The 12,870-nt window shown below is 34.9% G+C and overlaps 1 protein-coding gene across 3 annotated transcripts in view; it reads right to left on the bottom strand.

The window, feature by feature from the left end:
- Positions 1-343: 343 nt before the first annotated feature.
- The window catches only part of SLC25A40 (solute carrier family 25 member 40), a 76,823-nt gene continuing 64,296 nt past the window's right edge, over positions 344-12,870 (bottom strand). For all 3 annotated transcript variants that reach the window (XM_077149177.1, XM_077149335.1, XM_077149247.1), the window contains 2 exons: positions 4,050-4,130; positions 344-3,667 (listed from right to left, as the gene is read on the bottom strand). In XM_077149177.1, coding sequence (XP_077005292.1) covers positions 3,555-3,667; positions 4,050-4,130 — 194 coding nt within the window. In that variant the 3' untranslated portion in view covers positions 344-3,554. The remainder of the gene's footprint in view (positions 3,668-4,049; positions 4,131-12,870) is intronic.

The following is a 12,870-nucleotide window of genomic DNA, read 5'->3' as shown; positions in this document are numbered from 1 at the left end:
AAAAAGCAAGTAAAACCAAGTCAGTTTCAATTAAAGTCATCTTTATTTTATTTACACGCAAGGTTTCAAATGGTTATAAATGTGTCTCAAATGTACAACTTTCAAAAATCCTGCAGTAAAATTTCTATCATTAGGTAAAATGTTCATCAGATTCTGATGAACTATTGGATTACCTCTAAAATGTCTCATGACTGTTTTGAACATAAGGACTCCTAAAAATGTCTTAAATCAGTTTACTTTAGATTTTTTGCTGAGCAAAGCAGCTTCTATTTAATGTTAACATTTGTTCTTTTTAACTGAAGATAAAATTATGTATCATTATCATTAGGGCATCTTTTAAAGTATAATTCAAACCAAAATTTTTAGATTACATTTACATAAATCATCTCATAAATCCCATTTTCCACACTTAAAATTATCTAATCTAAAACCCAAGTCTAATCAGTTCACTGTGCCAAAAAGCCCTTCTTTGTTTCCTGTTGTCTTCTTCCAGTACAGAAGACCCTTGACTACATTTCCAGTCTGATCTTCTACTATATTCCTTCATATATCCTTTGTTCACCACATGGATTTAATTAAATTCAGGTCCTTTAATGAGACTCCTACCTTATGTTTATTGGATTAACTATCTGTCTTAATCTTAAAAGCATCTCCTGACCACTCCCTCTCTGCTCCCAGAGTGAGGAGTTCCTCAACTTTGCCACATCTGCCTTTGCACATTTCTATCAATCATACCTCTAAGGACTCTTTGTGGACAGTGACAGGACAGTTAACAGAATGAACTTTTATTTAAAAAGTTCATTCTGGAAAACAAATTCATATGTAGCACACTAAATCTTCCCTCCTATCTGGAATCTGAGCCCCAAGAAAAAGAGAGGGAAGAATTTAAAGTAAAGCAGTCTTATAAAGTTAAGCATAGTGAACAGTTTTTCAAAACAGAAAAGAAAAATGTCAAGAAAATGTTATTATACCTGCATACTTTAAAAAAAGACTAGGGTGTGTATATGTATTTACAAATCTAATACTTGAATTAGACATTTCTTCTTGAAAAAATTGCATTTAAGTAATTAAATATGTAAGAAAATTTAACATTACTGTAAAAATAACAGAATGAAAACTTTTCTTTTCAGAAATGTCATTATTACCAAGAACAATGGTATATTTTGCAAATATTACAGTTCCTGCAACATATGTGCAGAAAAGACTGGTAAGTCCATGTGGTTGAAAATTAAGCTTGAAGACTGATCTGAAGTGAAATCTGGGACTATTAATCACTTCCCATAAAAGGGCCATCATTTTTCCAGTTAGAACTCTGGGGGGAAATTAAAATTTTAATATTTTAGCTGTTCCAGGACTGACTGTATCCATGTTCTCTTTCAATATGAAAATAAATATTAGAACAAAATGCTGAAATGCTTTCTAGCAAACTCTTTTATGTTGCTGATTTTTTTATTAAAAAAATATATTAATGCTTCTTTACCTCCTAAGTGTAGAGAAATCTTTAATCTAGCCATCCTTTTTCATCCAGCTGTATTGCACATGTGTTAGAAAACTACTAGGTAATTAGATTTATTTAACTAGTTGTAGCCATTAGTTGTAAGTACAGTATAGGAGAGGGATTTCCCTTCTGATATTTATAAGTAATATCTAAGTTGAAATACTGACCACTTTTTACAGCAGAGTTCTAAGTCTTCGTACCTTTTTTCTACCAATTACCTATCAAAAAGAAGCATAGCAAAAAATATAATAAAAAAAGATAGCAAAACCAATATAAAAAATTTTAATACTGTTAAATAGCAGTATTTGAAATCAATTTTAATGTAATTTTTACTTGAAAATATTTAACTTAAAGCAATGTTAATTTTAAGGAGGCATAAAATATTTAATGAACATTTAAATTCAAAATTATATATTTGTATATATATATGTATTTTGTAAATTTTGGGTAGATCAACATAGGATAAAATAAAAACAAAAGATCACATATACAAGCCCTATAGAGTTCCTTTCTGGTAAATTATACACATCTTTCTGTAACACAAAATGCATTAATTTACCTACTGACCCTAGAAACTTATCACCCAACCATATTATTCCATTTAAAAAAACAAACAAAAAAACCTTTCCACATTTTCATAAGAAATACATAGACTGCAATAAAGTGCTTTTTCTTATAGGATATACAGATCATTCTGATAAAAATCAAACAAAAATGTTAAAAAGCATATAATTTCTTGTCCTACTATCATATCCTTTATTTCATTCTTATATGCAGTCCTAAACTAAATTACTTAGGCATTAGCCTGCAGTAACCAAAAGCAATTTCTTCAAGGATACTGTTTCTTGTTTATAGTAGTCTCTTGGTCTAGTATCTTGATGTGGGATGGCATGAAATCAGTGGCCATTTTGAAACTTTTATGACTGATATCATAGAAATAACCTCTCATGTTTGAACAAGCCAAAAAAATGACTAAGAGAATGCCATGAACAATGATACTTGAGTTATAAGATGGTTAAAAAAGCTCATGAAAATATACAACTCATTGAACCCTAAGTTAAACCATGTACTATAGTTAATAGTACAATTACAAAAATGTGCTTTCAGCAATTGTAACAAATGAACCACACCAATGCAAGGTGTCAATAATAGGATGGGATATGGGAATCCCGTATTTTATGCATAAATTATTCTGTAAACCTACAACTTTAATAAAAATTTTTCTTTAAGAAAACAAAACCAGAGGGCTATCCCATACCTTTAATTTTATTTTCATTAGTCTAAATACAATGTTGTTTTCCATTACAAACTGAAGTCTGATTAAAGTGAATGTCTACTGCAATTAGTAAAAATTCCATCTTATAAAAACAGTTGATATTACAGCGTCTTTAATCATTTAAAAATGGGAGCATCCACATCACACAAATGACTGTATTCTGGTTCGTAAAGATAAAATAGCCACACCGTTGAAGAAATCTTAATACAGATGAAGCCTTAGAACATGAGGGGGAGGCAAACAGTTGGCTTAATATATCTGGATTAAAGAAATGAAATAACAAGCAATATTTGGTAAATGTGAGTGTTATTTATTGACTGCCTTCTATTCTCTACTGAAATACTTAAATATCTCTGTACATGATTTAAATGTGCATTAAAAACTCCAGCTTTTTCCCTCTAGACTCTGGACATTATCACACAATTCAAAAAGTTCTGATGTATCTCATACACTCCCAATAAGATTAAGTTACACTGAAATATATATATCAAATTCTCAGAGATTACTCCTTTCAGTGTTAAACGGCATATTACAAAAATAATGCTCAATGGTTGTGATTTCTATAATATCTTTTTCAATATCTCAAATCAGGATATCAAAATTTATTTTAAAATTAGAATTATGATTTAGAAGCAGAGAGAAATTACTATTCATTTAAATTACAGGAAAGAAAGACATCATATCATTCTTTTTTAGAAAATAATGGTGAAAAAAGTCCTTGTCTAAGATTCTCCATCTTACTATTTGGCTATGGTGTTACTTCAAGTTGAAACAGAATTACTAGCATTGCTGGCTTTGAACATTTTGTTTCTGGAAAAAAGCCTTTCCAAATTCATATGTACTGATCATAATGGCACAAGCAGGAGCAACTTTAATTAAACGGGGAATTAGGCCTGAAAAGAGAATAAGAATATCAGAACAAATTTATTTTACTTTAAAAAATATAAATGACTTCATTCAGATAATGGTCAAATTAAATGAAGTGATGTATCAAATATTCTGCCATGAATTAATGAGCAAAGAACAAGCCACACTTCTCATTCCCAATGCCTTCAACTTCAATTCTACGTTATTTTGTAATGAAACTTCATTTTATTGATAGTAAAACCTATTGTTAGTTAGTACTTTCCCTTTAACTTTTGATAGTTAGAAGAAAACAATAAATGTGAAATGCTTTCTATAATTTCCTTCTGAGAAGATAATTTTATAAAATGATAGGCATAAATAGTAAAAATAATCATTTTATCCAATGATTGGTAAAGAAAATATTTTTACCTGTAAATAATCCAGAAAATCCATTTTTAGCAACAATGTTCTTCATTATAACCCAGGTTGACATATGTAAAGGCACAGAAACTAAATATTAAAAGAAAGAAATTACAACTTAATTTCTAATACAGATAATATATATAAATAGTATTTATGTTCTCATTATAATTTCATTATAATAAGAACAGATGTTTACCTAAAGAGCTATTTTAAATCTTATTTTTGATAGTTGAATTAAAAAGAAAATAGAAAAAGGCTGTAAGTTTAAAGATAAATAGAAACAGATGCAATCAAGTAGGAACACACAGTACACTTTTCCTGAAGTGATAATGTTTTGTTTCTTATACTTGGTGATGGGTATTCTTTCCCCATGTCTAAAAATCTCTCATAATAAAACACTGTCACTGAAGTACAAATATTAAAGCTTTTGAATGAACTATTCTTACACAAAGTTCACTTACCTTCATATTATACACTGATTCTAAGCAGCTGGCTTAGCCCACACAGTTCTCGATGTAATAACTTAAAAAAAAAAAGACGTCTGCTAAGAAGCAGGCATGCGATCATGTGAACATCAGCTAGGCTGAAGATTTCAAAGTCAGACTGACACCCTGCCAGCTGTATGATGGATAAAGAAGCCTTCACACCCTCGCCATTATGATGCTGCTCTCAGAAGCTACTAAAAAATAATAAATGTTTACAGTGATGACAACCCTGGTCATAAGATGAAAGTACATACTGTGCTAATCATGTCTGTGGGAAAAAAAAGAAAAAATGATATTCTTCAAAAATGGCTCTTAAGAATTTTGCCACTCGGTTCTGTTTACTTCATGCTAAAATGTTTCATTAAAATCTGGAAACAACTGGTGAAAGAAAAGAGATCAAGTAGCCAAGTCTTATAGAATTAAAGCCCCAAATGGTCTTTCATAGTAGGATGAAATGAATGTGAAGCAAAACAGACAAAAAGAAAGTATCAATTGTGTCCGGGTCAAGATGGCGGCTTAACAACGTGCGCATTTTAGTTCGTCCTCCAGAACAACTACTAAATAACCAGAAACAGTACAGAACAGCTCCTGGGGCCACGTCAGTGACCAGACACACAGCGTACCCCAGTCTGAACCAGCTGGACCGGCTGCGAGCACCCCCCAGAAAGTGAGTTCCCAAAGCTACGGTGGCCAGCGCCCCTCCCTCGCAAGCCGCTTCCCAAAGGGGAAAGGAAAGGACTTTACCAGCAGCAGGGACTGGGCACAATCAAACGCCAATTGTGGAACTAATCAACAGATTCTGACTACTAAAAATAGGCCTCCAGCATAGGTAAACCTGATCAAAGCGGAGGTTGCTCATTTTTGCCCCGGCGCCAAGGGGGCAGGATTGACAGAAAAGGGGGAAGAAAAAGAAGGAAACAGAGGCTTTTGTGGCTGTGTATCTACAAAGGCTTGACTGCCTCTGGATACAGTGGCAGGACTTTTCAGGCTGCAACTGCCCCAGGCATAGGCAGAAGTGAGCTCTTTTGGGGACTTATCTGGAGCCTGTGCCTTTCCTAGGGGAGAGGTAAAGCCCCACCCAGGTGAAATCCCTCCATCAAGGAATTAAGACACCAGGGCTTGGTAATTTGAAGCCATTAAAACCAGCCTACAACCTCTCCTCTGTCTCCACCACGCCCCCAGGAGGGAGAGTCTGCCAAAGTTAAAGGTACTGCATCATCTTATGCTGGTGGGACCTGCAGGCAGAGAAGCACCACATACTGGGCAGGATAAGAAAAAGAGAGTCCAGAGACATAACAAGAAAGTCTCTCACCCTCAGGGAAAACCAACGCAGGTGACTCTTTCCTCCTGATAGGAGGCCAGTTTGGTCTGGGAAAATCTGGCTGGGGTCTATAATATCTAAGTAGACCCTCCTACGTGTGTGTGCGGGGGGAAATGTACCACACAAGCAGGGCAAGAAACAAGAAAACAAGAACTGAAAAATTCTCCTCTGTTAAACAAAACTTAAGCTAAAGGTCCAGATAAAGCTGAATGAAATGTCAAAGAACAGATAGACAACAAATTCATCCAGCAAGAAAACCCTAGATAAAAGAAGTGAAAGCAATCTCCAGAATAAACTAATTAAGGTAATTAAATGCCTAGATGCCAGCAAAAAATAACAAATCACACTAGGAAAATTGAAGATATGGCTCAGTAAAAGGAACAAAACAACAATTCAAATGACATACAGGAGCTAAAACAATTAATTCAAAATGTACAAACAGACATGGAAAACCTCATCAAAAACCAAATCAATGAATTGAGGGAGGATATAAAGAAGGCAAGGAAAGAACAAAAAGAAGAAACCGAAAGTCTGAAAAAACAAATCACAGAACTTATGGGAATGAAAGACACAGTAGAAGAGATGAAAAAAAAACAATGGAAACCTACAATGGTAGATGTCGAGAGACAGAACATAGAATTTCTGAACTGGAGGATGGAACAACTGAAATCTAACAAGAAACAGAAACCATAGGAAAAAAAAATGGAAAAATATGAGCAGGGACTCAGGGAATTGAAAGACAAAATGAAGCGCACAAGGGGCGGGCCGCGGTGGCTCAGCGGGCAAAGTGCTTGCCTGCTATGCCGGAGGACCTCGGTTCGATTCCCGGCCCCAGCCCATGTAACGAAAAACGGAGAAACAAAATACAATAAAACAAGAAAATGTTTAAAAGATGTTTCCCTTTCTTCCTCTCTTCCTTCCTTCTATCCTTCCTTCCTTCTCTCTGTCTTTCCTTTAAAAAAAAAAAAAAAAAATGAAGCGCACAAATATACGAGTTGTGGGTGTCCCATTAGGAGAAGAGAAGAGAAAAGGAGGAGAAAAACTAATGGAGGAAATTATCACTGAAAATTTCCCAATTCTTATGAAAGACTTATAATTACAGATCCAAGAAGTGCAGCGTACCCCAAAGAGAATAGATCCAAAGAGACATACTCCAAGACATTTAATAATCAGAATGTCAGAGGTCAAAGAGAAAGAGAGGATCTTGAAAGCAGCAAGGGAAAAGCAATCCATCACATACAAGGGAAGCCCAATAAGACAATGCGCAGATTTCTCAGCAGAAAACATAGAGGCGAGAAGATAGTGGGATAATATATTTAAATTATTAAAAGAGAAAAACTGCCAACCAAGAATTCTATATCCAGCAAAATTGTCCTTCAAAAATGAGGGAGAAATTAAAACATTTTAAGACAAAAAATCACTGAGAGAATTTGGGACCAAGAGACCAGCTCTGCAAGAAATACTAAAGGGAACACTAGAGACAGATACGAAGACAGAAGAGAGAGGTGTGGAGAAGAGTGTAGAAAGGATGACTATGAGTAAAGGTAAAAAGAAGGAAAATTAGATATGACATATAAAATCCAGAAGGCAAAATAGTAGAAGAAAGTACTACCCATGCAGTAATAACACTGAATGTTAATGGATTAAACTCTCCAATCAAAAGACATAGTCTGGCAGAATGAATTAAAAAACAGGACCCATCTATATGCTGTCTCTACTCAAAGGACACGAGGCCAAGGACACAAATGGACATTTACACACCAATGTTTATAGCAGCATTATTAACAATTACCAAGAGATGGAAACAGCCAAAATGTCCATCAACAGACAGTTGGCTAAACAAACTGTGACATTTACATAAGATGGAATATTATGCAGCTGTAAGACAGAATAAAGTTATGATGTATGTAACAACATGAATGGGCCTTAAGGACATTATGCTGGGTGTGATTAGCCAGAAACAAAAGGACAAATACTGTATGGTCTCACTGATAGGAACTGACATTAGTGAATAAACTTAGAATATTTCCTTGGTAACAGAGACCATCAGGAGATAGAAACAGGGTAAGATACTGGGTAACTGGAGCTGAAGGGATATAGATTGTGCAACAGGACTGAATATAAAAAATCAGAAATGGACAGCACAATATTACCTAACTGTAATACAATTATGTTAAAACACTGAATGAAGCTGCATATGAGAATGATAGAGGGAGGAGGGCTGGGGGCATAAATGAAATCACAAAGAAAGACGATAAAGATTGAGATGGTGTAATCTAGGAATGCCTAGAGTGTATAATGATAGTGACTAAATGTACAAATTTAAAAAATATTTTTGCATGAGGAAGAACAAAAGAATGTCATTACTGCAGTGTGCTGAAAATGGATGGTACTTAATATTTTAAAATTTCAACTAATGTGTGAGGCTAAAGCAAAAAATGTTTATTTCGTACAAATCTATACTTTGACTAGTGCATCTCCTAATATAACTTATGTAGATAGTTGATTGAACACCTTAAGTACATGGAACTTTGTATAGGACATGAGATTTTGTTGGTTTGTCCAGGTGATGCCCTGATGAATCCCAGAGTGATTTGATCAGTGAGTGGAAAAGTATTTGCAAAGTCTTTTTGCAAATGGTGAGAATGGGGAAAAACTCAACTTCCCCAGGTTGAATTCCTGATATTCTCACAAGCAGTGTGGACAACCAAAGCTATAGGCTGAGCCCCCAGTTTTGGGGTTTGTTCATATGAAACTTAACCCCACAGGGGATAGATAGGTCTAGCCTACTTAAAATTAAGCCTAAGAATCACCCCCAAGAGAACCTCTTTTGTTGCTCAGATGTGGCCTCTCTCTCCAGCCAACACACAAGCAGACTCAACACCCTCCCCCTTCTACATGGGACATGACACCCAGGGGTGTGGATCTTCCTGGCAGCGTGGGACAGAAATCCCAGAATGAGCTGAGACTCAGCATCAAGGGATTGAGAAAAACTCTAGAATGAGCTGAGACCCAACATCAAGGGATTGAGAAAACCTTCTCGACCAAAAGGGGGAAGAGTGAAATGAGACAGAGTGTCAATGGCTGAGAGATTCCAAACAGAGTCGAGAGGTTATCCTGGAGGTTATTCTTATGCATTAAGTAGATATCACCTTGTTATCCAAGATGTAAGGGAGAGGCTGGAGGGAACTGCCTGAAAATGTAGACCTGTGTTCCAGTAGCCATGTTTCTTGATGATGACTGTATAATGATATAGCTTTCACAATGTGACTGTGTGATTACGAAAACCTTGTGTCTGATGCTCCTTTTATCTACCTTGTCAACAGATGAGAGGAACATATGGAATAAAAATAAATAATAGGGGGAACAAATGTTAAAACAGATTTAGTTTGAAATGCTAGCGATCAATGAAAGGGATCAGTAAGGGGTATGGCCTGTAAAATTTTTTTTTCCTGTTTGTTATATTTTTCTGTTGTCTTTTTCTGAATTGATGCTGATGTTCTGGGAAATGATCATGATGATGAATATGCAACTATGTGATGATATTGTGACTTGCTGAGTGTATGTGTTGGGAATGTTTGTGTTTCTTGTAATTTTTTTTAATTAATAAAAAATTTTTTTAAAAAGTATAAACTGAATGTAAGCTGTGGAACAGTTCTACTGGAACCTCAAAATTATCTCCCACATAAAGTTCCAATATTAAAGAGCTATTCTACAGGTAGTAAGCAACTTCTTACATTGTAAGGAAACACTGTTTTATTTATGAAATATTTCAAGCATTCAGAAAATTATGGAAAGTAATAAAGCAAATATCCATTTTCTGACCACTCACATTTATTAGATATTAAATGTCTAGATAAATGAAGCCCCCTGTATATCCCTTCTCAATCATATTCTTCCTCTCTTTCCAAGGATACTCATTCTTCTTTTATTTTTTTTACCTTCTTCCCATTCATGTATTCAAACTTTTACTACTTCTGAACATGTCCATAAACAATATATCCTCTTGGTGTTTGTAAACTTTACACCACCCTATATTTCACTCCTGCAAGATGCTTTTAAGATTTATATATAGTTAATTTATTGTAACTGCTAAATGGTATTGCATTCCATGGATTATTACAATTTAAACATTTCACATCAAGGAACATTTAGGTGGTTTCAAACTTTTTGTTATGATTTAAAATCCTGCAATGAATATGCTTGTACATGTGCAAAAGTTTCTTAGGTACATATGCAGAAGTGTAACTGCCCATATGGCATTTCTTGATATTGCAAAATTGTTATTCAAAGTGGTTCTGATTTTATACTCATCAGTGTAGCAGGAGAAGTCCCACTGTTCCATATCCTCTCCCCAAAATCCAATGCATATAAAATGTCCTCTCTCTTTTGTTCTAGTTGTCATTTACCTCATCACTACCAAAACTGAGCATTTTTTCAAGGTTTACTAGCCATGTACAACTAATTTTTCAGGACTTTTATTTTTGTTCAAGTGTTTAAAAGTACTGAATATGGTCATATAGTGAAAAAAAATTAATCTCTGGAAAACAAATGGATCTAAGCGAGGTTTAAAAAGTTGAAACCAGAAATTAAAATTTTAAAAATTAAATTTAAATGATGCATTCATAAGTGAGATAAAATTTACTTCTATTATAGGGTTTGGCAGTTACCACATCCTAACGTACTTCTGTAAGTAGCTCTCCTCCACTAGATTATGAGCTCCTTGGATTGGACACTGCCTTATTTATCTGTATATCCCAGTATGATGCCTGACACAGAGTAGGCACTCAATCAGTAGTTGAATAAATGATGAAAGACGGGAGGAGTGGTCTAAGTGGGTTGATATAGAGATCATATTCTTATATGGAATTGACCATCATTCTATATGCAACATTTGGTACTTTCTTTTTTGTTTTTGCTTAGAAATAAGATTTCATGAAGCTGAGCTGTGGAATGGAGAAAGCCAGTTTTAAGTAGAACTCAATTATTTCTTTGGAGGGAATAAATAATGTACAAATATAAAGAATGAGAGTGCCACTTAACACCCACTTGGATAGCTATTATTTTTTACTCAAATCAGTAGTACAGTAGTGAGGATATGAAGAAATTGGAACACTTGCACATTGCTGATGGGAATGTAAAATGGTACAATGACTTTGGAAAATAGTTCCTCAAAAAGTTAAACATAGAATTATCATATGACCAAATTCCACTCCTAAGGATATAACCCAAAGAACTGAAAGCAAATATTCAAACAGATACTTGTATACTAATACTCAGAACAGCATTATTCACAATATCTAAAAGGTGGATTCAAGTGTCTATCAACAGATAAATGGGTAAATAAATGCGGTATGTACATACAATGGAATTTTGTTCAGCTATAAAAAGTAAGTTCTGATACATGTTACAACCTTGAAAACATTATGCTAAGTGAAATAAATCAGGCACAAAAAGACAAATATTTTCCACTTTTATGAAATATCTAAAATAAAGAAATTCAGAGACAGAAATTAGATTAGAGGTTTCAAGGGTTTGGGAGTAGTGGTAAAAATGGGGAGTTACTGCTTAATGTATACAGGGTTTCTGTTATGGGTGATGAAAAATGTTTGGCAATGAATAGCATTGATGGTAGCAATGCACTGTAAATATAATTAATGCCACTGAATTGTACACTTTAAAACAGATAAAATGGCAAATTTTATGTTATATATATGTTATCACACACACAAAAATAATGGGCTGTTTATGACTCAAATGACAGGTACAGTTTACAGTAGGAATTGATCTTATTAAATCTTTAAACAACTGTGTGCTGGTTTGAAAGGATTTATGTACCATAGAAAAGCCATGTTTTAATCCTATTCAGTCTCGTGGGAGCCATGGTTTCTTCTAATCCCTATTCAGTACTAAGGTTAGAGACTTGATTACATTATCTCCACAGAGATGTGACTTGGAATCAATTGTGAGTAGTAAATTTGATTAGATGGAGACGTGTCTCCACCCATTCTTCATGGCTCTTGATTAGTTTACTGGAATCCTACAGAAGAGGAGACATTTCACTGAGAGTTCCTTTTGAGAACGAGGAGAGAGCTGCAGAACCACGACAGAAGGATGAGAGAACCAGAGTCCACCAGCCAGTGGCCTTTGGAGATGAAGAAGGAAAAGGCCTCTCAGGGAGGCTTCATGAAGCAAGAGGCCTAGAAAGAAAGCTAGCAGGTGCCGCCATGTTCGCCACATGCCTTCCCAGTTAAGAGAGAAACGCTGAACGTCATCAGCCTTCTTGAACCAAGGTACCTTTACCTGGATGCCTTAGATTGGACATTTCTATAGACTTGTTTTAATTTGGACAATTTCAAGCCATAGAACTGTAAACTAGTACCTATTAAATTCCTCTTTTTAAAAGCCATTCTGTTTCTGGTATATTGCATTCCAGCAGCTAGTAAACAAGAAGAAACTGGTTCCAGGCTGAAGAAGAGCAATGGGTAAGAGTAAACAATGACAACCATGAAAAATTAAGACCAAGGGCCTATTTTAGTTTTCTCCCTTGTGTTTAAACAGAAAAACATTAGTTAGAAAAAGCAGTGAGTGGTAAGAGTTAAACCTAAATAAAGAAGATGCCTCATTGGTGCCAGTCTCAATGAAGATGTACATCACGATTACTTAGGGAGCATTTTCAAAGTACACAGGCTGGAGCCCCATCTCCGTTCCACTAACTGAAAGTCTGGGGGTGTTCCCCAGCTATGGGTATATTTGAAAAGCACCTCTGGTGACTTCAGTGACTACTTACCTGGGTAAGTGGCTCTCAAACTTTAATGTACATCAGATTCCACTCATACAGGGTCTCACCTTCTCCATCTTCAATACTATCACCACCACCAACAACCTGCCATAGCCATTAACTATTTATGATAAGTCATACTACGGAGACTATTTCTACTACAGTAACACATTCGTTTAATAAGGAATATAGGCATTGTGATGAGATGAAAGGAAGGATGAAACAAATAATTTTGAACTA

This window comes from Tamandua tetradactyla, chromosome 1, assembly GCF_023851605.1.
Source record: "Tamandua tetradactyla isolate mTamTet1 chromosome 1, mTamTet1.pri, whole genome shotgun sequence".
NCBI classification, from domain to species: domain Eukaryota; kingdom Metazoa; phylum Chordata; class Mammalia; order Pilosa; family Myrmecophagidae; genus Tamandua; species Tamandua tetradactyla.
This window is presented reverse-complemented; position numbering and strand designations above follow the sequence as displayed.